At 44.2% G+C, this 26,896-nt stretch overlaps 1 protein-coding gene across 4 annotated transcripts in view; it reads right to left on the bottom strand.

The window, feature by feature from the left end:
• The window catches only part of ADGRB1 (adhesion G protein-coupled receptor B1), a 263,519-nt gene that overhangs the window by 172,743 nt on the left and 63,880 nt on the right, over positions 1 to 26,896 (bottom strand). For all 4 annotated transcript variants that reach the window (XR_014942377.1, XM_032442930.2, XM_015856457.3 and 1 more), the window contains exon 2: positions 14,920 to 15,841. Coding sequence is in view for 3 of the 4 variants with exons in the window: in XM_032442930.2 (XP_032298821.1) it covers positions 14,920 to 15,667 (748 nt within the window). In the remaining variant the exon portion in view is untranslated. The remainder of the gene's footprint in view (positions 1 to 14,919; positions 15,842 to 26,896) is intronic.

Genomic DNA, 26,896 nt, shown 5'->3' on the forward strand with positions numbered 1-26,896 from the left:
CCTTGGATGGGGTCTTATGAATGCAGAACAGAGGGACAATCACCTCTCTCACCCTGATGGCCATCTTTCTTTTGCTGCAGTACGGAATACAGTGGGCCTTATGGACTTCAGAGTTCTTGAGGTCCAAGCAGGTTTGGAGACCAGATTACTCACAGTTCTGAAGGATATCTACTTGGGCCTAGAAAAGCATCCCAGACATCCCCATGTCATCCATTCCCTGCATCCACTACTTCACATCAGTTATCAATGCAAAGGAAAAAAACATCCCCTTTAATGACCTAAGCTGGCCAAGAGCAGCACACCAAGGACAGATTTGAGGCCTGCAGGGAAGAAAACATCTCTTTACACCCCGAGCAATGGGAGAGTTTTCTTTCAGAGCAACATATGCCATCTGTTCCCATCGCCCACAGATCCAGCCATGCCGCATCACTGCAGTGCCAAGCACATGGCATTAGTGACAATCTCCAGCAAGGCAACACTTAACCTCCCTCTGTCCTGGACTGGATGATGCTGCCAGGGCAAAAGCAGACAGCAGGACACCCTGAAAACCATCACATATGACTTGGGAAAGTGGCTCCAGGGAGGCTCCCAACAAACTCACTTGCAGCCTCCGATGAGACTTTGCAACCTAACAGGGCAATCTGCAGCATCAGTGCACGCACAAGCTTGCAGAGCAAAAGGAAGGCAGACAGGCTTGCCCCTCTGCTTCTTCTGGCCTTAGCCCATTTTGTTGTCACCAGGGTATCCCTTGCACAGCCTCAGTAGGAAGCCCTCAGCAGCAAAAGAGCAGTGAAGTTCCTTTGGGATTGAAATCCACAAGAGGGGACAGAACTGGAGTAAAGAAAATGTGCTTCCTATGCTTCCTCCTCCGCCTGAAACCAGCTTTGTTCAGAGAGGGCTCCTGTATCCATGTTTAATGATCCACTCTTCATTTACATTTAATTAGAGGAATCAAAGAGCCAATTAACAAGATCTACACTAAATACAAACAACAGAGATTGCTGGGTGACTCACAGGGGCAGAGCCAAAAGGTGGAGTATTGCATCCAGTGTAACTAAACCTCAAGGCAGACTGTGCCAGAATATACTGTATCATGTCACTTTTCTGACAATAAGGTGATTAAAATCAGTTATTTCTAATTCCTTTTCCAAGCAGGACCATCTCCACAAACAGTTTTGCAGGTGGCCACACATGCAGCTGTGCCAGCACAGCTGAGGATGGAAGGAGAGGAAAGTATGGAGGAGGTGAGGCTCAAAAATCCAATAGCAATTGGAGATACCACATGTGACTTGAATCACATAGTCTACAACCAGATGACTTTCAGCCTTGGTCTTGGAGCAACCCTTCTGCCAAGAATGCAGATCACATAGTATCAGAAGTGTGTTATCTACACCATGTACATCTGCAATAATCAAGAACATGAGCCATGTCTACTCATCCCAATCCAAAGAAGATGAGGTAGAAGACTACAGGGTTGCCTGATTCAGATTTTCTTCTTACACTGTTGGATGTGAGAGCAGTGGACTCATAGTATGGGCTGGTGGACTGAGATGCGTGAGCTTGTTCATTTTCTGAAGATACTGACTGTGTTATTCTGATGTCTATTTTGAGATGGGATGAAACACTGTGTTTACCCTGTCAAGGCTTATGGTTTAAAGAGGTCATTATAACCTCTGTTGAAGTCAGGTGTCCTAGACATAATAATGAGAAATATAATCAAAATGAGTTTTGTCATCCGTGATGCAATGATAGAATCACAGAATCATTAAAGTTGGAAAAGACCTCTTAAGACCATCTAGTTCAATCATCAACAAATCACCATCATGCCCACTAAACCATGTCCCTAAGTGCCATATCTACCCTTTTCTTAAATGCCTCAAAAGGACGGTGACTCCGCCACCTCCCAGGGCAGTCTGTACCTATGCATTACAATCCTTTCTGATAAGAAACTTCTCTTAATATCCAATCTAAACTTCCCCTGGCACAACTGACAACCATTAAAACAGCAATGGCACACTCTAAACAGTATGTAGGGGTAAATGAGTTCTTGCCTTTCCATAATCCATCCAAATTTGTAATTTCCTTACTCTTATGCTGCCATCAACAAAGTTCTGTAAGAAATGAATAAGAGTTTACATATCAGACCCATTTCTTTAACTGGTTTTCTCAGCTGCTTGATGGTCTATAGACTTTGTTGAACCCTGTCCAGCTTTTCTGACAAGGAGTATGGATCTTTTATTGTATTATGACCTTAACTTGCTTAACTGGTGTTCACGTAAAAGAGAAGCAACAGATGCTCCAGCCAAGTCTGGACAGCATAAAGTGAGAACAGTACAGCATTTTAGCATCCAAAAATGAAGCATCACAGAGGCGACAGTGCCTTCAAAAGACAGAATGAAGACATCTCTACCAGATGATCTTAATAAAGTCTGACCTAAACATGCGATTGTTCATTGTGGTGCAAATCCAGAGACCCTCCACCTAACTCAGGAAAATGACCCCATCTTTGTTCCTTGGCAGCTGCTGCTGAACTCTGGCCATCTCTGGAATTAAGATGAGAAAAACTCGGTACAAGGCAGAAAACAAATGGAATAATCTGTGTGATAGAGATTTTCCCAGGGCACAATACAGTTTATCATTATAACACTGAAAACCTACATGAGGTGATTAAAGGTGTTTCCTCCGCACAATGGAACAGCCTCATTTAATACTGTATAGCTCCTCTCTTTCAAGCTGCCAGCCAGCCTGGATGCAAGGGTATCAATCTATGAGAGACAATCCTTTTCCTGAAAGATAAGTAAACAAAAGCAAAGAATAGGAGGGTAAAATGTTAAATGAACAAGGTACACAAGGAACATGGTTTAGTGGGTATGCCAGTGGTGGGTAGATGGTTGTACTCGATCTTAGCGGTCTTTTTCAACCTTAATGGTTCTCTGTTTCTATAATCCTAAGTGCCTTGATTTCTTCAACATTATCACAGAATCACAGAATTGTAGGGGCTGGAAGGCACCCTAGCAGGCTCCCTACAGTGGGCTGCATGGGGAGAAGAGTTATGAATAGATCCAGAAAATCATCACAGACCTCCTTATGAGGCTCTGGTCCAGCATCCTTGAAATCCCTCCTAGCACAAAACCACAGCTCATCTGGATGCAGAAGTCCATGTTATGCAGCACAGATGACATACTCAGAATATAAAGTTAATTTCAGCTTGCTGCACCAGAAGAAAACACCCACGTAGGAAGAAGTTTCATGTAACATTATTTTTCTTCTTCTTTTTTTTTTTTTTTTCCTGGCAAAAACACATAACTAGCAATACCAGATGTTTCATATATTCATGCGTCACATTATTTGTCTTAAATAAAAGCAAAGCTCAGTGCAGAAATGTACAGCCAATATTTGGGTTTTTCATCTCAAAAATATTGGGGAGAGATGTTAGTCAAAATCTTCCCTGTTTTATTTTAAAATATATATATATATCATCCCAACTCAAAGCAAAGCATTCAATTTCCAGGTTCAACAAAAGATTGCACTCAGCCCCAAACTATTCACAACCCTCAAGCATCCTAGATTGCAGTAGCTCTCCTCCTACCTCTGCCTGAACATCCTCTACATGCAGCTCGCTGCTCTGTTCTGCCCATTGCAAAGCCTGATGCATGTTCAGACGAGCCAATCCTCATAAGAATCCCCATTGACTTACACTTGCCCCACATTTATAGAGATGTGTTGAAATGTGATATTCAGGGGTGAGTGGTTTATGGAGGGCCCACTGGATAAATGACCCACGGCGGTCATTCTTGTGTATCTTTCAAATGCGTGTTGAGAAAAGGTATTAGGCTTTTTACTTCCTAGTCCCCTTTCAAGAACAAACAACAAAAATGTGTTGTGCCTCAGGCAGTCTTTTCATTATCTTACATAGAATTCATGCAATAAAGTCTGTTAATTAAAACATGAATATTTAAAATAGCTTTCAAGAATGGAAGCCTTATCTCACCAGAGAAAAGAAGAAGGAAAAAGAAGGGGAAAAATGTAGTAAAGCACAAGAAAAGCATGTGATAGTTCATTTTGCCAGAGGAGTATTCAATTATTTAATTGCAGGAAGAATGCATTTTCCTCAGCAGACGTTGGATGTTCATTTGTAGCAAGAGGGGCAGAGCAGAGAAAGGTATGGAAGGTGAAGAAGAATGGGTAGGGTGTTAATTAGAACACAAAGAGGCTTAAGCTGTCATTTTTGTCAACATTGCCTTGTGAAGCTGGGACTTTCTTGAGTCCATGATCCTGAAACTGTTGACTGTGTGCCCAGAGAGATTATGGAGTCTCCTGATAATGGAGATACTCAAGACACGGCTGAATGCTTACCTGTGCAACCTGTTGTACAGTACCTGCTTTACTAAGGGGGCTGGACTTGATGATCTATTGAGATTGCTTCCAAACCCTGCTGTTCAGTGAGTACATGGGGCTACTCTGACACCAGGGAGAGATCAAGAGTGACACAAGGCTCAGCATCCAAAATCTGCCTTGGAGTAACTTTGCTCCAAATTAAACAATTCTAATGATTCTGTTATACAACAGTTACATGTCCGGATGTGCAAACCAGTGCACATCTGGAGACACCTAAATTAATCTTCACTTGCTGTATGGGGCTTGTGCATAAACGCTTACATCTGAGTTGGGATATGTTCAAGGCAGGAGGGCAGATGCTCAGGAAAGGCCAAGAGACTCCAAAACTTTAGACCTCCACTAAAAACTCCAAAGCCAAATCCCTCCAATGTCCACACTTTGGGGCAGAAGGGGGTGGGGATGCTGTAGGCTCTCCTGATGAAAAGCCAGAACTGAGTTTGTGCCTGAGCTTTAACAAAAAGATAGTTGTCCCTGAGAATGGTCCCAGTTCAACCCACTGCTTATGTTTGTACAGGGCTTTGAGCAGATCAGAATTCTTTTGCAGAGAAGGCTGACTCGTACTGCAGTGTTACGTTATAGAAGAACAGGGAAGAGGGAAGTATGTCCCACCAGTGATGTGGGCTTGGGGACAGCTCTGGAAAATGATAGTTCCAAAGCAAGTCCTTGTGTCTGTTGATTCATCCTGTGAAAAAGTAGCATGACCACCAGATTTCTCCCACCAAGGTTTCTCTCCACTTATAACAACTCCAGAACAGGATCTGCTTGTCCCCTCTTGAGCATCAAACCATGTAAGTTATCCTCTCCCACCAGGCTATCAAGCCACAGTGGGGAAATCATCAGCTCACTTGTAGGGGTTAACAGAAACTGTACATCTCCCAGGAAGGATCTCTCAGTTATAAACAAAACAAGCTTCTTCCAAATGCACCATGATGTTGATCTGGATAGTGAGTCAATTACTCTACAGGGGGCTTTCAGCAAACTGCAAAGCAAAACACAAGTCCCAGGTTGCCCTTCCCACAGTTTCTCCTCCCCATTGCTGCCTCCTGGCATGGAAAGAATGAAGCATGAGTCAGCCCCTTGTTCCAGTACTGATTTTACATGCTGTGGGTCCCAGTGGGACACTTCAGAACAGGAAGAAGCGCATCCCATGTCTCCATGCATTTCACTATGGTGATCTCAACTCTTGGACATGTTAATAGTCGTGTAAAGGCATGTGGCTGAGCATGGTTGTGCAGGAATTGATGTAACTATGTGTGTGTAGGCATTCATTTGCATGTGTGTCCACCTGCTCAGTTTATTGTAAAGTGTGTTCGTGCATGTGCATGGAGGCACATTTATGCCTGTGTGTATATCTGCCTTCCCTGTCTGGATTTACACAGATATGCAGACATGATTCCATATGCACACACACTTTGACATCCATGTGAAGTCACAAATCCTCCTGCATGTGTATATCTGTGTGTATACATCCATGTGCCTATTCAAGCCATTTGGTTCTCTGCATGTTCATGAATGAAAATGCACATGGATCTTTATGCCTATGCAGCTCCATACCCAGGCACCTCCCTATGTACTGTGTCTGTGCACACAGATGTACATTTCATCTTGCTAAGGGACAAGCAAGAGAAAGGATATTGGGGAAATCTTGCACTTGTCTCATATGAGGTCATTAGGACACTGTTCCGTACATGTTGCAGGCTCATAATTGCACCCATGAAGATGAGTAGAGGCTTGCTGGCTGTCTCTTTCTCTGTCCATGTCAGTGCATGTTCTCAGCAATGGAAAACAGTCATACTTTATAGCTGCTACTTCTGGCTTTTCCCTATCACCTTTGCATTTCTTTTCTTTTCTTACTTTGTGTGCACAGTGCCCACCATTCTCCAGGCATTACTCACCAAAAGCTATCTTTAGAACCAGAGAGCAAAGGTCCAAAGCAAAACCTCTTCCAGAAGCCCTTCAAGCCTCCAGTGCTATCACGGACATTTCTCTCAAAGCTTCCTGAGAGGAGCCTTCAGAAGGCTGGGCTTCATCCTTTCTGCTACTTGATGTTCCAATATTAAGAGTAGAAAGCACAACGTGTCACCTTTTCCTCCCTTCTGAGACATTTGGAGCATCAGATAGAAGAGTGGACAATAAGATGGATTGCAGTGACTAAAGACTAGACAAAGAATTTAGTTGTTCTATTCCTCCAGGTAAAATATATCAGCTCAAAGCAATGCTCCCAGAAAACTTGTCAGTGGCTCCTAAGATGACGTAAGTTCAAATCATGGCACCACCAAGCTGCCTGAGGGACAGGAATGGGACAGAGTATCATGCAAGAGCTGCTGAGCTAGAAAAGCCATATCTGCCCTGACAGCTGGTGGGATCCATTGTAGCTCTCCCCTGTGGTCTTTGCTACTCCTTGATGGTTCCTCAGCTGCAGTGGGTCTGCAGGGGCAAGCAGCTGAACTCTCCAAAGCAGCCTCCCAAGCTTCTCTATGGACCAGAAGCAAAGAAGCATGAAATGCAATCTCTTTAAATATCTTTCTATTGTTACCTGGAGACTGTCCTGGTCCCTGTGTCTTTTCTTCTTCACTGACTACCTCCTTCAGTAAGCAAGATGTCTCTGAGAAGCTACTCTGCTGTTCTCTGTTTGTATTCCTATTATTCACATTACTGATCTCAAGTCATACCACCATTTGTTGGTCTTGGCTGACCCTGATGCTTGGTAGTGAGCCTTATTTCAGGCTAGCTAATAAAGTATCCCCAGATCTTAGCATCTGAACATAAGGGAGAAGAATTTAGGGAGACTAACATACTTGACCAACTCAACTCTATTGGGGAAAGTAGTCAGTCAAGTTCAGATGCCACATTTCTGGGTCATGATGGAAACATCACAGATACCTGTTCTGTAGGCTGAATCACTCTGAAAGGGGTATAGCGATACTGGGTCTGACTTACCCCAATTCATCTTCAGCATCTACAGTCAATACATGTCTATACATAGAGCACAGCTTCACAAGGCTTGTCCTAGGTTAGAGTCACTCCAAACCCAACAGAGCACCCTGAAATGTGCTCTCACAAACGCTTAGGAAAACGTGTTCATGTGTAGCATTACAATAACATTACAGTAATCATAGTAATTTAAGACAAAATGGAAAAACAAACAAATCCATTTTGTTGGACAAGATGTTCTTAAGGGTCTTTTCCAACCTCAGTGATTCTACAAATCTACATTTGCACGCCATCCATGTCTCTAAGCTTGATTGTTCCTCATGGCACTGACTTTAAAGCCAAGAAAATCTATACACAACCACAGAACTGCTTCCTTCCCCATATAGGCTCTAGGTTGGGCCATCATGCAGGTCTCTGAGAGATAAGCTGAACTTGCATCACAGTCTTTCTCACAGCACATGAATCACAACACTCAACAGCATCCTCCACATCATGAGTTCTCACAACAGAAGTAGCAATGGGATTTTGTTTGAGATCTTGCTCACACCAGTAAGTTTGGTAGAAAATAACCAACAGACTTCAATTATGAGGAATGAACATCAAAACTGGAAAGCAATTTGATCCACTGGGAATAAAAATACTAAGTGCATAGGGATCACTGCATAATGTGACTCAATTTATTCTGGGGGAGCAAGAGACATACAGAGGCATAGAAAAGCAACCCCCCCTCCCCCCTCCCCTCAATGCCCTATTCTAGTTTCCAGAAGGTCCTGAAGCAGAAATTCTGTGTAGTTATTATTCTGCATCAGTCACAGGGTCTTGACAAGAGACTGGTCAGCATTTGCATCTCCATCCTTCAGTCTCCATATTCAGTGGTAGGACTGGTGAAATGAAATGGAGAAAGCACCTCTGTTCTTGGCTGTTTTTCCTGCTTTCCTGGAATCATAGAATTGTAGAATCACTGAGGTTGGAAAAGACTATTAAGAACATCTTGTCCAACCCCAACCCATCACCATCATGTTTAATATGAGTAGTGCAAAAAGAGCACAACTGTGGCAAGAAGATGGAACAAAGCCAAGGCAGTTTGTTCAGGAGTATGGAGCTGCAGTTTTCATCCCTCCAAATCCCTTTGCTTCCTTATTGCTTCCAAGCACTGGGAGTATCCCAAGCCAGTAACTCTTCATTTGACTGCACAGACCACTCAAGGCCCATTGAGAGCATTCAGCTTAATGAGCTGTGCAGCAATTATCTCACTATCAAAACCAGAACCGGGGAACAAAAAGGCATATATTTAAACTCAACAGATCTGCAATTCTGATGATTTACTAAAGTATGTCCATTCTTAGCTTGATTTTTCCATCCTGCCAACATACTGAAATATAAGATATCAGTATCGGATTGCTGCCTGCAGTAAGTGCAAGGAGATGGTGTACCAAGTGGAGAGTCAGCAACTGGAAATGACATTGGCAGAGCCACACCAGGGACACACAGGTGCTTAATCTTCCTTCAGTTAAGGTGTCAGAAAGCCACACTAAGTGATACTTGTTAAGTATCATGAAATGGTGAAATCCATGATCAGTCACCTGGAAAAATCTGTGGATCCAGTTCTCTCGGAAGGATGATGTTTCCCATTGTGCAGCCTGCTCTGATTATTTAAGTACATCAGTAGTTCAGGATAGGTTGTATAAAGGACCAGATATTGCTCTGTGCCATTAGCATCCTCGCTCTCACACTCAGCAGTGAAGGCTGTGAGGCTGCACTGCAGATGTGATGATTCTGAATCTGATGTGTGTTTCCCTGCATTGAATTTCACCCCATATTTTATATATGCAAAACATTTTGGGGCAGCTGCTATGTATTCTAAATATGAGAAGATGTTAAACAATGATAAATGTTTGGGGAAAAAAAGTAATAAAGAAAAAGTGCATAATTGAAAGGCTGGGCCTTTCACCAGGGCTGCTACTCATTACATTACATTACCCATAAATGTCCACTCATAGCAATAATAGGAATAGCTGCCTGTAAAATTCCCTTGGAAATTGGATGTAAATTCCACCTTTAGTCTTCCTTCTACAACAATAGCACATTCTGATGGTAATTGCTGATGTTTCTGCATTGTGATCATGTGCACAGTCTGTTGGGTTCATGATGGAAATGATCACTTCATTTTTCTCTGGTTTTCCCTCTATCTCCCATACAGGGCATCTCCATACAGATAAAAGCATGAGTGAATTTAGTGCTGAAACAATGGCATGGACAAAGAAAGTATCTGCTCTGTCACTGGGAGGGCCCTAGGTGTTGTTAGTGTTACACTCATGACTAATTGCAAGGTTTTCAATGATCCAAGAGGAAAGCAGTGAGTTTGCAAACCAAGTTAGGAATGCCACTTCCCAGCACTCAAAAAGGAATTTTCCATGCTAGCCTTGTCCCACAAATCACCCCAATAACCATACACAATGGGAGCTGTACATATGGAGACATTTGGACTCCCTGCAGCAGATAAGGGGAGGAAGGTCTACCATTTGAAAGACAACAGACTGTTTAACTTTCTCCTCCTAGAGCTCTGAAATGCTATCAGTTCTTGCTTACCACTACTGAGGTTTGGGCTTAATCTGGGAAGATGACAGATGAAATCCTTAATGCTTTTTAACAAGAAGTGGTGGAATCACCAGCCGTGGAGGTTTATAAGAAACACAGAGGTGTGGCACTGAAGGATATATTTCAACAAACATCGTTGTGATGGGTCAAGGGTTGGACTAGATAATTTTAGAGATCTTTACAGACATAACTGATTGTATGATCCTATAACAAGATAACAAAAATATTTTACATGGTATAAGCCAGCCTTTTGTTGCCCCATGATTTGTTGGTCTTACTCTGCTCTCAAGGATGTACAGACTGGGGCAAATACAGGTGGAGAAATGAGGAGATGGAAAGCAGTACACCTTGCTCAAGTAGAATAGAATTGTTAAGGTTTGAAAAGGCCACTAATGTCATCTAGTCCAGTTGTCAACCCATCACCAAGTAAGTTCATGCTAAGAGAAAAGAGGGACAATGAAACTGAACCCACACAACTCCCATTGCCTCTTTGTCTGCAGATCCAAAAATGAGTCAATTACAAAGCCAGATTCTCCACATGCCCAGGGAGATGGACCAGGTGGACTCTTGCTGGGAGCAGTAGAGCCTGTAGTGTAAGAAAAGGCCAACAGAGGGGCTTGAGAACCTGCTCCTGGGCAATTACTCACAGCTCTTTATCAGTCCCTAAGCTTTCATGGTCAACACAGCTGACCAATAACATGCAAAATGATTTATTGTCTTCTTTCTGCCTTGAGAGGGGTTCAAGGGAAACAGCTGCACCAAACAACATGATACCTGCAGCAGGGAGGAAGGCAGCTGGTTCTACCCTATGCTTCCAATGCCAATGCAATGCAGAAGCTCAGCCCTATGCTTAGGCATGAAGCAAAGCCCCACATAACAATTAGAGGTTTGGAGGATGTGTCCACAGTGAGAGATTTATGAAACTCAGCCTACTTAATGCAGCGGAGATTAAGAAGCAACTTGTTCATGAGTCTATAAATGCCTCTTCAAACAGCAGAGGATGGACACTAGATGTATTCTTAATCTAGTAAACCAAGAAAAACATCTCAAGGCTGAAAAAAGTGAAACATCGTAAAAAATACAATGAAGCAATTGAGCATTCAAGAGGAAAGAGAGTCTGCACCTGTTGAGAGCAATGGGAACAGAAATGGAATGGAAAAGTTTATCACCAAACGCAGGAAAATCCCCAGCACTTCAAAGCACTTATATCCTGATTCATTGGTGTTCTTTTGAGATCTGAGCAGGTCCATCTCAGTCTCAGTTTAAAGTTCTCTGCTGGAATGAATTGGCAAAATTCTCTGGCTAAAACATGGAACTGATCAGTTTTGCTCGTCATAAAAATCCCTCCAGCCCTGGAGCCATCTATTTTACCAGTGCACACAATTAACTTTGTTCTTCAGTCCGCATCATCGATCCCTCTGAGAGGTGGGGATGTTCAAAACAGCAGGACCAGCACTTGATGGTTATCTCTCTGGGCTATCACAATGTGACAGCATTGCAGTGGCCTTCCAGGAACAGATTACAATGAGACAGGACTAATTAGACATCCATTAAGTACCTAACTCAGCACAGCACTTAAGCACACGTTTAACCTTCTCTCATTACAGTGTCATGTCATTGTCCCATTTAAAGCTTCAGCCCTCTTTGCAGCTAAAACATCTCACATCTGGGTGGGCCACCACTATTTTACTTCTAGTCCAGTGTTTCAGGAAGCATTTCCATCTGCAGACCCACAGGGCCTCTATCTCTCACCTGCACGTGTCCACAAACATTTCTATGTAACCTTGCCAAGTATGATGGCTGCCACCAAAATAATGCCTCCTATTTTACTGTGTTGGTCTGTGACAACAGAGGTGGATGCTGATGGTATGGCAGTAGAGGATGAACCTCCCCATCAATATTCTGACATGGAAATGCATACAAAACAATAATGTGGAACTGAATTCCTCTGCAAGGAAAAAAAAATGGCACCTATTGACATTCAACAATGCTTGCTGAACATTTATGGAGATCAAACTGGGTATCAGCACAGTGAGGTGGTGGGTGGTGCATTTCAAAGATGGCAACAACACTGCTTCACCTCTACTGGTATGAAGTCTTATGAGTGCATCATATAGTTCATCACTCATGAAAATGCATAACTAATGGTGCTATCCGTGTTAAAAAATAATGTTTTGTAGCTGACAATTTGCTCTATTAAAGAGTGTTATTGTGCTATTTGTTGTAGGTTGCATAGAAATAAATAGCAGGCACTGCTTTCATAGAAACCTACCTATGAACACAATAGTCATCCATAAACTCAATGCTCACTCTCCCCATCCATGGTTAGAAGATCTGTGACTTGCTCAATAGCAGAAACTGCATCTCCCAGCTCTGCTCTTTGGCCACCAAAACCAATGTCCAGCCTAATAGATCTATTCTTGAACTGCTCCTGGGAATCTCCTAGTCCAACACACAGCCTGTATTCTCTGTCCTTTGATATACAGATGTCCCAGGATGAGGAATACACACTTTCAAAAGGAATCTCATCTCAAATACTCTATGAGCCAAAGAACGGTTGCTTCTAAAACAGTGTCTTATTGTATCCCTTGTAAATTTGCACCCATTTGCTTTGGAAATATCCCAGGTACAGAATAGGGACGCTGGGGAAAAAACAGGGTCCATGTTTTACGGTGTCTGGGTATTTGGCAATTCTTTTTCATGCTTTGCAATTCATTAGACAAGGGTAGTGCAATACAGACATACACCCTTGTTATAAGACAAAAGCATCAAGACATGTTCCAAAACAACAAATGACTCAGGAAACAGCAGCAAAAAAAAGGTTGTTAAAAAAAAAAGAAAGAAAGAAAGAAATGAAAAAGTACATTGTAAATACAATCAGGACAACAATAACAGCAATAATCAGCATTAGTAGCAGTACTCAGTACAAATAGCAGCAGTACTCAGAAACCAGGAACCCTGTCAAAATATTCCACCCACAAAATGCTGCTCAGGGATCGCTGGCTCTCTGTCCAAATTGGATCTTGCATCCATCCTCCTGATCAAGCCTTTGCAAAAATCAAACCAGACACAGTGACAGACAGAGCAGCACACGGAGAGGCCAGGCACCCTGCAAGCTTTGTTTCCATGTAGATGATATCCCGCCAGCGATGATGCTAATTCTGTGCCTTCGATATGGAGCAGATGTGAGCAGCCAGCAAAAAAAAAAAATAGAAAAAATATAAAAAAATTATCTATGCTCTCTACAAATATTCAGCGCACAAGAGGGATTTGGATATATCCACCTTTGAGCCTCTTTCATATTTATTTTCTAGGGACATTCGAACACTTGAGCTGGACCAGGAGAGATCTTTACAAAAGCCAATATTAAGCTTGACTGCTTCGGGATTTTCTGAAAATCTTTTCTCAAATTTCACCTTTGGTTGCAATGGAAAAGGTCGCGCTGCTTGGGTTGAATGCAAAAAGCACCCAATTGGCACATGCAATGGCTGACGCATGACTTAATGGAGCTCACATCACTCCAAGGAGGCAGCCAACGTGGTGGTACTCCTCTCAAGCTGTTCACACAGGAGAAAAGGGCACTGCAAAGAAACCTGAGATACAGGGTAGTGAATACTGCGGTGTGCTCATCACCAGAGTGAGAGGCACGGCTGTAGAACTCATTTGTAGGATTTATGGCTCGGCTGTGAGCCTCCACGTATCGATTCGCAGAGCAGTGAGAAACAAAATCTCCTCAAAATACACTGACGGAAGCACTAATACCTGATCATATCCTAATCTCTCAGCGAACTCCGGGCTGCGATCTGCAAGAAAAATCACACTGCAAAGCTTGGACCTGTGCCTGATAACCCCCTGCCTACTGCAAGTAAATGTAGCCTCTTTCAAACCTGCAGAACTGCACAGAAATTTTCCTGATTGGGGATGGCTGCAAAATCCAGGCAGGACCTGCAAAGCCCCGACCCATCTGGATGCCAGCTTTCTGCAGGTGGCAGAGGGCACTTAGGTCTGGGATCTGAAGGAGGTAAAACCCTGAGGTGTTGTTGAGAAGCAGATCTGAACTTCAGTCAGTTGTAAACTGCCCTCCCCATTGCCCATATTCCCTTTTAGCATCATGCCCCTGCTTTACATAAGCTGCCTGCTGGCAGGTGGGATGGGAGCAGAGAAGAAACACAGCAGAGCGGATATGACACAGGCACCAAAATAGCAGCTCTGCTTTATGACCATCCAGTTCCCTTCTGCTTTGCATGGCACTTACCACCCATGGAAATCACAGCGAGGAGCATTTCCCTGTTCTGAGCACTGCCAAATGTCTCAGCAGCAGCAACACACCAATATCAAACCTCAGGAGCACCTCATCCTTATTCTCAATCCTTTCCCAGTCCTTTTCATGGTCTCTGTCATACTCAGCATCACAAGGAAAACAAAACACTGACAAAATACCTGAGGAATGGACCCAAGCAAAGGCCCCATGCAAGCAGTGTGGTTCAGCTTTCTTGTTAAAAACCTCCAGAAGCAAAATAAAGCTGTGAATCTGAGAACAAAACAGGCATTCCTGCTGCTGCCGTTCACCCAATCCTATCTTGGAAATCAAGTTTTCCCCATGAATTTAAATGGTCCACTGGGCTGCTGTGTGTTGTCCACCTTGGGAGGTCACTTGGATTCTGCCTCTTCTAGGACATTTCTAATTGCACTGGGGATCTGCTTGGCCTCAGATGAGACTTACCCTTTTCCACTCTGAGGATGCAGAAGTAAAACACTTCTCTTGAGGAATGACCCCTGAGAAGGAACAGAATTATCCGGGGCACATGTAGGGTTAACTGCTCTTAAAGAGCCACCTTATGATCTGCTAGCTCTTCCTAGAAACCAGCAAAGTTTTCCATACCAGGTATACTGAACCAAATAGACACATGGTAGAAACAGCGTGAGATACAGGGGGGAGAACCCAACCAACTTTTCTTCCCTGACCACCCCCATTTGCCCTTCACTCACCCAGGAACTCCACTCCACTGCTGTCCTTGGGGCTGCTCAGGCAATTCTCCAAGTAAATTCCATCCTTATAACAATCTTCCTTCTTCTTTGGGAACCCCAGGATCTCGCTGGCTTGATCTAGGACCTCCCCTCCTGAGCAAGAGCACGGAGTCTGCATAATGCCACATGGGTGGGAGCTGCTGCTGATGGCCAAGCATGCATCCAGCCACTTGCAGAGCATCTGGCAAGCAGCTTTGCTAGGGTTCCTGTTGCCCACCACGAGGTATTCCACCGAGAAGTCTCTCTCCTGAGCTTTGATGGGTTTCCACCGCACCGGTCCATTCTCTACTCCTGGAGGTGCAGTCTGTTTCATCTGGAGGAACTGTTTGTTAGACTGAAGAAAAGCATAGCGGGTGGACCCATCACAGAGCTTCAACACATCGTCAAAGCTCTCCATGCCCAGGTAGGTGCGGGTGGATTCCAGGAAGGAGTCAAATTGGTAGGTGCGGATGTGCTGGTGGTCACATATGCCGGTAGGTTTGAGGATCTTCATGTACAAGGTGTATCTCCGAGGGTCAGGGTTCTGGATAATCCAAGAGCAGAGTGAGGAGTTCAATGGGAAGACGGCAAAGGAGGAGAAATATCCAAAGAATTTCCCCTGGACCAAAGTGGTGCAGGGAGTTTGTGCCAGGTCCAGAGCGACCACGGTCCACACAAAGTAGAGTGGCGATACCAAAAGCAGGTTCAGGGCAGATCCAATGCTCCTCATCCTAGGTCTCTGGTCCTCTGGAACTCAAAGTAAATGTCAAGCAGGTGCCAGATCCTGGACATAACAGGGACCAGCTTAGAGGAAAAGTGAGAGTTTTAAGTGGCTCTGGATCCGAAATCAAGCCAATCCTCCCATGTCTGGATTTGAGCTCCCTCCTGTGGCCATCAACAACACCTGGAAAAAAAAAAAAAAAAAAAAGAAAAAAAAAGGAAGGAAAGGAGGAGGGGAGAGAAAAAAATAAAAGATGAGATTTGGGATTTGTTCTTGATTATTTTTATTAACCCTGTGCAAAGTCGACAATCCAGGCAGCAGCCCTGATCCCAGTGCTGGTGTAGATTCAGCCCCATGCCGCCATGAGGTTTGAACATGTCCTCATCTGTCAGATACCCCAGCCTGATATGTTTCCATTCCAGGACAATGTGACCCATAGTGAAGGACAACACAACCATGACCTCCCCCCAACCTCCTCCCCTCCTTTCCCCCCGCCTTTTCTAACTCTGCCTATTAATTGCCTATGCTGAGCTGAGAAAAGCCTTTGCAGTGATTTCTAACCCTCTCCATGAGGAAAGGAGGTGAGGACTGAGAGCCATGCACTCAGTATATGAGAGATGAAGAGGTTTGGAAATGGATTTCAGCTCTTTACATAAGAGGCAGTCATCCTGGCTTGCACCCACCCCTGTGTGAAGGTTTCTTCTACCAAACTCAGACTGATTCTGTGGTCTTAAAGCAAACACATAAAGCAAGCACTCAGGTCCCCTGCATTGAAAGCCTAAGTGTAAACAGCCCGGCTTCTCAGCTACTAACGTTGGGATGCAACCCAAAAATAACTCAGGCCCTCTGAGATGTGCATCTTATTGATCAGAGGCCAAATTGGCACTGTTGGGAAGGAATTAGGGTGAAATCTGTGCTCAGGATATGGAAAAAGGCATTGAGTACAAGGAGGCAGGGAGATACATACACCTCCCATCACAGCCAGCAGTTCTGATCCTCCTTATATCCCCATCATGTCCACATCGCCACCCATAACCCTACATTCTTCCACCTTGCTCCTGGATTCCCTGATTATATATATATATATAAAATATATAAGGGTTAGATAACAGTAAAGTCAGTTCCACTCTTTGCAAACTGGGTTTCAGCTGAGCTTCAAATCACTGCAGCCTCTGCCAGCAGTGTCTTTTAGACCTGACACTAATCAACGTGGAGTCCAAATGCGTTTGCACTTAAATTTTTAAGAAGTCACATCCCTGCTCCCATCAGTGCTTTGCAGCCTGCAGAACTCTGCAGTGCACATCTACCCGTGCCAGCCTTCGGGGCTGGATTTCAGGAGCAGCAGCCTGCTCAGAGGATGCAAAGCAGCTCGTGGTTGCAAGGAAAACCACAGGCATCAAGCAAACATCCTATAAATTTCCAGAAAGGTCATCATGATTAGCAGGAGGGGTTGCCTGCAGATGGCTTTGACTGCTTTAAATACCAGCTTTGGTGAGCAAAGCATGCTTGCCTAATGAAAGGGAACAGAGAGGAGGGGACCCTTTTCTTCATTTCTCCTTTGCTCTAGGGCAATTCCTGAGCATCTCACTCTGTTTGGTAGTAGGTGCATAGCTTAAGTCTATCTGACCTTCACACCCATGAGCCAGCCAGAATCGTTCTAACCTCTGGTCCAGTTCATGAAGAAAGCTGCAGGAGCCAGCATGTGCCTCCATAGCAACGAGATGATAAGACAGGGCTGAGTGCTGATGGCTTGTGCCAAAATCCAGTCCCTAATGGTGATTTCAACATGTGGGATTCAGCCCAAGATTCCTGCCTTCCATCAACTCAATTTTTCTCATGCCAGCCACAATCCTGTTACCAAATGAAGATGCAGAAAACATAAAATGCACCCTCCTCTTGCCCCTTTTTGGGAAAAATACTGTAGAAGTCAACAAACTTTAATTAAACAGACCCATTAATGGGACGCTGTGTTACGGTTGTTAGGCTTCAGAATTTATTTCCCCTGAATACAGCCCCATCTGGGAGATTTCACCACAAGGAACATAAACTTTTTTTTTCCTCCATCAGTTGACTTCTTACTGAAGTAGAAATCTTTTTTTTTTTTAAAGCAAATGAAGGGAATAAGCAACTTTTCCCCTCCATGCCTGTATCTTTGGCTCAATACACATCAGGAATAAGTGACGGGCAGGGGTTTGGATGCTGCATTTTAGCAAAGAGATCAATCATCTGTGCTTTAGTCCTGCAAAATCCCAGTAGGGAGGTACAAAAGTGTCTGCAGTGTCCATCTGAGGAGTTGCTATGAACAGCATGAAAGACAGGTTATCCCGCTGCTAAAGATCACAGATCAGCGGCACATAGGTGAACTGGCCCATAACCCCATGGTAGTTGCCACAGGTAGTATTTAATTAGCTTGGATCTCTCTTGGAGAGAGATCCATGACTTGTCCCATTCCTTGTCTCCAACCTGTATCAACCATATTCCAGTGAGAGAAGAGTCTGGCAGAGACTCCACTTTCACATCCCTTTCTTTCTGCACACATCTGCATTGTCCTGGGAATCCTGCTGAAGATATGTCTGTTTAAACAGGGTTTGGACCCCATAGACCCAGAGGTCCCTTCCAACATCAGCTATTCTGTCATCCTGTAGGTGTTTGGGATGAGTGTAAGCACAAAGGCATTGGGGCTTGCCCTGACTCTGCTTACACCTCTTTTTCCTACCATCCTGTATAGTCTTTCATAGCAAATCACTCCATCCCATCAAGACCAGGTTGTCCAAGGAGGTTGTGGATGCCCCCATCCCTGGATGCATTCAAGGACAGGCTGGATGTGGCTCTGGGCAGCCTGGTCTTGTGGCTGGTGAACCTGCACATAGCAAGGGGCGCTAAAACTAGATGATCATTGTGGTCTTTTTCAACCCAGCCCATTCCAGGATTCCATGATGATTCTACAACCTCACAAATGAAGATCTTCGCGTTGCCATGCCCAGCTTTTCAGCTGTGCCCAAGCACGGTGATCTCTGCTCTGCACAGGCAGGAGAAGACTATCAAGCACACGAGATCTGAAGTGTTCTCTGCATTTCAGGCTCTGTGAGTTGCTCAGCAGGATCTGTTAGCAGCCACCCTTCTCAGTGCTGCTGGTGACAGGGGACTTCCAATGCAGCAGTCTGGGTTTGACCAATGGAGGGCACTGTTAGACATGCACACAAACACACACACGCACACTCACTCTCCACATAAAAATAAAATAAAATAAAATAAAATAAAATAAAATAAAATAAAATAAAATAAAATAAAATAAAATAAAATAAAATAAAATAAAATAAAATAAAATATAAAATTAAATTAAATTTAAAAAAAAAATAAAGGGGAAAAATAGCAAAACAATGACTGCAGAGAAGGCATTCTTCTCCACCACTGCCCATAGAACCTCTCCAAAGACCCTGATCAGCCATATCCCAACTACTCTCTCTCTGCTCATGTGTTCAAATGTGCTGTCGTCCAAGATTTACCTCCCTCTGCTTTTCTCTCTCCTGACCTTGCTACGCTGCTGACATCCCAGCAGGGTGAAAGACACTGTCATCAAGCTAATCCTCCATTCCTGGGGCTTCCCATAATAAAAAAATCCCTCGATATCACACAAAATATCCCTTTTGCCAGAGGCGGAAAGCTGCCCGGCCCTGCAAAGCTCTGTCCCTTGTTACTGTGAGAAAACATGGGATATGAATACGCTCTGTCCTTACTCACTGCTAGCAGAAGAAAAAAAAAACAACAACAACATACTGCAACCACTTTCTTCTTTTTCTTCTTGCTACCAAGGCAAATGAGCAAAGGAAAATGGAAGTGCCTGGAGAAATAACGCAGCATCTGTCACTCTGATGGTACGCGGTGAAGATAAGGAGGGCTCAGCTCTGACTGCTCTTTCCAACACCTATAGAGGGATGGGGCTTGGACCATCCTCTCTTCTAGTGCTTAGAATCAGACTTTTTGCTTATTTTTAACTGTCTTTTTTCCTTTTCTTCTGTCTTCTACATGGAGTTCCTTTACTCTCACCCCTTCCAAAAAGAGTTTATCTATGAAGGTTTCATGGCAAGAAATTAGCACCTAAAGAGAGCGAAAAGATGGGTTGGTGGGCATTTCAGGATGGGAAATCTCTTAGGTCTCAACATGCCCCTCCAGAGGGATTTCAGGGGCACATCCTGAAAAGAATGCTAAACCAACACATTTCCCTTGTGGGACACTTCTGCAGCTGCATAGGTCAAATTCTGGCCCAAATCCTGAGAGCTAGACATAGACTAAACCCTTTTGGGAAGCAACCAAGGGTCAGATCAACAATAGTCCATCCCTGTTCCTCTGCTGCTTTTTTGTACTTCTACAAGGATCCCTCATGACCTAGTGTATTCACTCTGCCATTGCATAGACCAGCACAGTGTCCACTGCCTCCATCCATCTCAGTCTCTTGAGTGCAGATTCTCACCTCCCAGCTCTACTAATAAATCATGCTTGTGCACACCAAGCATCCTTCATCTCAATTACTCCAAAATCCATCCTGGAAAGTTACACACTTTGGAAGTAGACTCCAGCAGATGTGGAACAGCCTGAAGGAACAGTGTGAGTAGGGTGGAAAATGTTTGATGCCATGGTAGGGAATTGCTTGTGGGGATATCCTGATATTGTATTAACAACCCTGAAAGTAGAACTGTCTTCTTCAGAGCATACTAACTCAAGATGAATCAATGGTTAAAACTCTCAGGCAGAGATGTAAGAGAGTCAAGGACCAGGTCCTACCTCTGTTCCTTTTTCTTTTTCAGTGAATGGGATCAAGAGACACCTGAGCAACAAGATAGGACCCTAAAATCTCCGACCCTGAAACACATTTCTGTAGTGAAAAACTGGCAGACAAAGAGGGACAGATGTTCTCCATCTGCTTCCAGATGTGGCTGCCCAAGGGAATAGAGCCCAAGGCTCTGTAGCACCTTCTGTTGGTTCAGTGCAGCCTCAGACAGCTGTCGCATGTGCATTTGGCATCTTTTAAACATCACCTCATCTGGAGCTGCAGCTGTTTGTCCTCGGCATTCTTCAAATAGAGTGTAATATTATTGGCATAGCCTGATGGGAATATAAATCAGGACTTGGAATTTCCCAAAGATCCCATGGTGTAGGGATGGGTTGGATGCCAATACATAGCAAGGTCAAGGGGTCTATGGGGTTCTTGACAGAAGGCATCTGTTGCAGATCATCAGAACAACACATCTAATTTTCCATTTGAAGAGCAGAATTACACCCCTGCGGTAAGACACAGCGGATTTAGAATAGTGGTTGTGCTATACTGCTCCTGGGCATTTTCTCACTCCCAAGGGAAAGCACAGCTTTCCTGATCCCAGTAAGATGTGTGGTTCCCCCATGCCAGCATCACTTGCACCCCTTGTCTTCCCCAGCTCCTGTTCATCACCATCAGTGATATCTCCCATAGAGTAGCACACTAGTAGATACGAGCACACTGGTAGATACGCCCAAGATTATCCTCACAAATTCTATAAATCTCCTCTTGCCTTATTTCTTCCCATAAATACTCCACAATCAGCCCTTTGAGGCATTTTTTCCCCTCCATTTCTCAGTATGGAAGTTACACAAGAGGTCCTCTGAGGGCAAGGTCATCATCTTGAGTGGCAGAAAGCAGGCAGGAGCCACACCACTTCCCTCTCCATTCATTTGTGCTGGGAACTGCAATATGATTGATTGGAAAGCCAGCAGGAGCATAAAAGCATTGTCATTAGCTGGAGAGCTAAATGGGAGCCCCCGGGGTTTAGGGTTGGTTAGAGGGGTCTGGATGTGCAGAATGAAGCTCATGTCCCCGTAGCTAAATTATCTCCCAAAGCAGAGCAGCTTTGCCACAAGTGCCTAGTGCTGTCTCCTGATCTGTGCCTGTTGGGCTGGTACTTGTTGGCTGGGATCTAAACCATACCAGGAACTGTCCTGAGATGTGCAAGTGACCATGGGCCAGTGCTTGCTGTCTTGTGGTGTTAGGTACAGAGACAGCAAAAGATTCATACCTAAAAAAAAGCAGGGTTAAGAAAAAACTATTGCCTTGGAAAGACTACCCAGAGCTCCGTTCCTGTTTGGCCTATGGACATTCCCTGGACTGAAAGCCCACTGGAGTGTGATTATCACCTACTCCATAGCAGCTTGAGGAAAGGCCTTGGATGTATAGAATCATAGAATCATAATCATAGAGACATAGAATAGCTTGGGTTGGAAGATCCTAACCCAGAATACACAGTTTTAATATGAGCTGTTCTGCTAACTTCTATGGCTTTGTTCTTTCTCTCCACATCTATGCCTCAGTTTCCCCATCTGGCAATGTTAACACTACCACAATGATGGTGATAGATTCTCCAGGCAGCATCTGTGTAGAGAAGGAAAGTCTACATAATTACTCAGTTTTCTACAGTAATTATGCCTGTGCGCCATGCTCAGCTTTTTGAATGCTGCAGCCTCAGCGGTTAAAAGTGGACTGAGAATGTTTTCCCTTCTGACACCAGGAATTCAGCTCATAATTTTAGGCATTCAGTTTCCTATGCCCATTGAGAATGTCTATTTAAAGTGCAAGCACAAATACCATGAGATGGTGTTGCTCAGATTTGCAGTTTTCCTGCATGTTTCAGCAGGAAGAATATGGGTCCTAGGCACGTGTCAGAGCGAACCGCCAAAAATACTGATTATTTGAGGAAACTAAAGCCATATCTGTCTCTTGCCTCATCTTTCCCCTTCTTATATTTAGCTGAGAACTTGAAATAGTTGTACTACCTATACAAATGATTCCAGTTCATCTCACATTGTCTGAAAGAAGGGTCTCTAAATTCCTCCAGTAAGATACAGAGAGAGAAAACAGGAATGTTCCAAAGTTATAATTAATGTAGAATTGTCCAAAACAGAGAAGGTGAGTGTGAGATCTTTCTTCCAAGTTGTTCACAGCCCCTTAATGTGGAGAGAATCAGGAATGTACCTGATGTCTCAGAAGTTTTGGATCCAGCTATGACCTTGAAGTAGTAAGAGTTTGCAACTTGAACTTACAAAAGAAAATAATGATAAATATGTGCATTTCTAGAGCAACTTCTCTCCAGGGTCCCCCAAGGGACAGGGGGAGCAGGAGTACATTAAGCCTCATGACGCAGAAAAGCCATCCTTACTGACCCCAAAGACTGAACACAAACAAAAGGAAGTACTTTTTCACACAGCTTGTAATTCAATTGGGGAACTCATTGCCACAGGATGCTGTGGAGGCTAAAGGTATAAAAGAGTGCCAAAACGGATTAGAGAATTTGTGGAGGACAAGTCCATCAGTCACTGTTAGACATGATGGTCTGAATGCAACCAACAGTCCCAGAAGTGTCTGCTCTCCTTCCTAGCAGTTGAGAAGGCTCGGGGAGAAGTCTGTCCCTCAGTCTTATCTTGTGCACCCAGATAGACTTGCATGGACCTTTCCACCTTCCCAAAATATCCCTCCTTGAGTTCATAATAGAGAGGTGCAGGGTTAATAGCAATGACCTCTATACCACAAAGCATATGTCTTCACTACTAGGCAAATATTGGCCAGAGCTTAAGTTTAAGTTCTGGGTAGTCCTTCAAGGAGCCAGGATTTAGATTTGATGGTCCTTATGGGTGACTTCCAACTCAGCATAAACCATGATTCCATGAAACCCCTCTGGAGCATAATACCCATAGCCATGCTTGAGCTAACTACTGAGCCTTCTAAGATCTACTGCCACAAATCCTAAGAAGCTTGTATGCACACAGACAGGCAAAAGGATGCAATCATAGCACAGTTACCAGAGTATTCCTTGCATCTCGTCTATCAACCTCACTACAAGCAGCTCAGGATTTACATAAATGAACCAGATGTATTTTTTTCCCCCCCATTTTCAGTCTTTCTCTCCAGGAGCCCTTTAGCAAAGTGAAATGAGAGGAAGGACTGCTTCACAGTGAGGAGCAAGTACAGCAGGTATTGGAGACACTTCCCAATAAATTCGAGTTTTGTTTAATCACAGGAGATGCTGGAGGACATTAACGGAGTGATTTGTGCTGGTTTGGGGCTGGTGTTAGCTGTCTGCATGCCACCTTGATGAAGATGAAGGATTGGAGGAGGATGGTTTACGTTTATTTTGAGAAGGGCTCAGGTGGTGTTTCATCACAGATGACAGCAGAGCCTGTGATTTTCATGCGCTCATTCATTTTGTATGGGTTTTCCTCCCTGGTTGGGGACACAGGCAGACAGGGCTGGAGTGAGGAGCTGGAAGGTTTGGAGTTGGAGGTTTACTGCAAGCTGACAGGGCTTAGATATAGTTTCCTATTCAAGGCTGCTTAAACAGACCTCAACAGCAAATCCACATTCAGGCATTTCTTTTGCTTCTAGTTTCCCCCAGAGATTTTGAGACTGTTCCTTCTGCTTCCAGCCCTGCACCTGTTTAGAGAAACCTCAGCATGCAACGAGCCAGGTGTTCCCCAGCAGCCCTGCAATGACAAACCCATGTGGGCAGACCAGGAATCATCCTCAGTAAGCCAGGAACTGCAGAAAAGCAAAACAGTCTTTCCAGGAATGTGGCAGGAGATGTGGATCTCTGCTTTCTTTTTTTTTTCTCCAAAAGTAGTTTGCAAGTGGGGCAAGGTGGACATCGTCAGTCTCTGTGGCACTGCTAAGAGGGTATGCAGTATCTCAGCATTCTGTGATGGGCTGAAATGCAGCTTAGGTTGGTGGTGAGTGAAAGCCCCCCACCTCGTGCGAGACACAATGAGCAGATGGCCCTTCTTTTGTTCCTAAAGAACAGGAATTCACATGTCAACTAAATGCTAATTTGCCCTTTTGCTGTCTGTCTCCACGGGCTATGTCTACACTACCAAACTAAACAGAGAACAGGGACTGTTCTCTGGCTCTGGAGCCAAGCATGGCACAGCTTGGAGCCACACACCTCAGCTCTCCTCTGCAAAACAGGCTGGCCTCATCCTACAGGCCTGCAGGAGACAGTCCCTTGGCTCAGCCATCTTCCAGACTGTGTCCTGGCACCGTCTTGAGCCAAAACTGCACCAGGGAGTACGCAATAAATTAAACGGTCCAGACAATCACGGGCCTGCATTTGTGCTCACTTAATAACAAGGAGAGGCATGACTTCAGAGGGAGGGAATGAATGGACATGGCAAAATTTCTTCTAAGAAAGAATGGTGGTGCATTGGAACAGGCTGATCAGGGAAGTGGTGGAGTCACTGTCCCTGGGGGTGCTCAGGAGCTGTCTGTATATTGCAAGGGAGTTGGACTAGATAACCTTTAAAGGTCTCTTCCAACTCAAATGGTTCTATGATTCTACAGTCTTCACATGGCTTCCGAGCAAGACAGTAAGATTTTTTCCTGGACCTCACTCCATGCCAGCAACCCATGGATCATGATTCCCACCATTCATCAGGTCTTTAAAAAAGCCAGACATAAGCTTCTTTTGGCCAGAGCTCTGTTCTTCTGGATATGTGATATGAGTTCACTTTCTTTGACAAGTCCCTTGTTAGGAGCTCAAGAGACGGAGCAGTGACTCTGTAACATGAAGGAGCTTACCCATCTCTTCTCCCTCACTCCCTCTCTTACAACTGGAAGTCAGTGAGGGAGTTTGTCTCTGTCCCATCCAAATATGAAAATGAATTGGGAACTTTGTCTCCTCACAAGGGGACAGTGAACACTGCCGGCCCACTGTGGCTGATTAGAACACTCTCTTCATCACTCAACCTGACCCCAGCAACACAACATGGAAAAGCATCAATTCAGCTCCTTCTTTTTGTCAGAGAATAGGGCTAGTAAGCAACAATAGGATGGGCTTGACCCTGGCTAGGCAAGCGGAAGCATAACGTTTTGTGTTGACAATTTTCATGAGAACTAGATTGCAGCTTTTTCTCTCCCCTTCTCCCCCTTTCACTTCACCGTTGCCTTTGGAAAGTGCAGCAGCAAGGAGATGAATTGCATGATTGTGTGCTCCTCTTTTCCCCAGCATGCTGCACCAACAGCAGGGCTGGGGGATGGAAAAGGAGCCCAGCTGCTTCTTGTGGGCTGTTCTCTCTCCACCCACCAGACACTTTAAATCAGACGCAAATTAACACCAACTCCTGGCATCCTTTATTAATCGGATTGGCTCAGTGTTAGTTTGCTTTGCTTTTATCTTCTATTTTAATATTATTATATATTTTTTTCCATTTCTATCCTCCTGAATAACATACCTAACAATAACAATGCACTGGAGAGCGGAGATGGCTCTTGAGCTATTCCAGGTAGTGCTCATCATTCATTTCTCAAGGTCTAAATTGAGCACCATGCTATCCTTTGAATGTCTCATTCGTCTGCAGTATTTTCCATCTATTCTGTTATCTAATTATCCTTCAAGAGAATCCCCATGCATTCACTCACATACAAACTGCAGCCATCTCTGGGTATCATCCATGAGTATCATCATCTGATTAGAAAGTTATATAAGGTCTCTTTTGCAAGCATAAGGAACTGAGACAGCTGAAATTTGATTGCCTGATGTGGGGCATAATGGAAGTAGACTATAAAGGATAGCCATCTTTGGCATGCTCCTAGATCCATCATATGTCCTTGGAGGTCCAACAAGAAAGTATCATAGAAACATAGAATGGTCTGGGTTGAAAAGCACCACAGTGATCATCTAGTTTCACCCCCCTGCCATGGGCAGGGTCTCCAACTACTAGACCAGCTGCCCAGAGCCACATCCAACCTTGCATTGAATGCCAACTAAGAAAGGGTTTCCAAAATCAGAACCTTCAGGAGCAAAGATAAAAAGAATTGTAAGCACTCACTAATCTTATCCGCTGCTCCCACCTTAGACAGATGGGAATACTGGAGGGCGTATCTTTCAAAGTCTTCTATCTACTCAGTTTTCCCAGCTTAGTAAATCCTCTGGCTTTTTTGAGCCAAGCCCCTCTGAGGCCTCTGGTTTGTCAATTGCCATCAGCAGTATGTCTGCTGGAGGCAAAGATGTGAGGAGTGACTAATGGGCTTCTTGCTGGAAGGGCCATACCTAGATAGGGAATCAACTGACTCCTCTCTGCTGTCTGTGTGGCCATGTTTGCTAAGACAATCTAACATGCACCACTCAGCAACTGTCAAACCTTTTGTGGATTTCCGTCTCTGCAATATTCGTTTCTTAGCAACTCTGTTTGCTTTTAAGAAAAACAAAATGTCTCTGCCTGTGG

This window comes from Coturnix japonica, chromosome 2, assembly GCF_054131305.1.
Source record: "Coturnix japonica strain WE chromosome 2, WE-NBRP24, whole genome shotgun sequence".
Taxonomy (NCBI): Eukaryota; Metazoa; Chordata; class Aves; order Galliformes; family Phasianidae; genus Coturnix; species Coturnix japonica.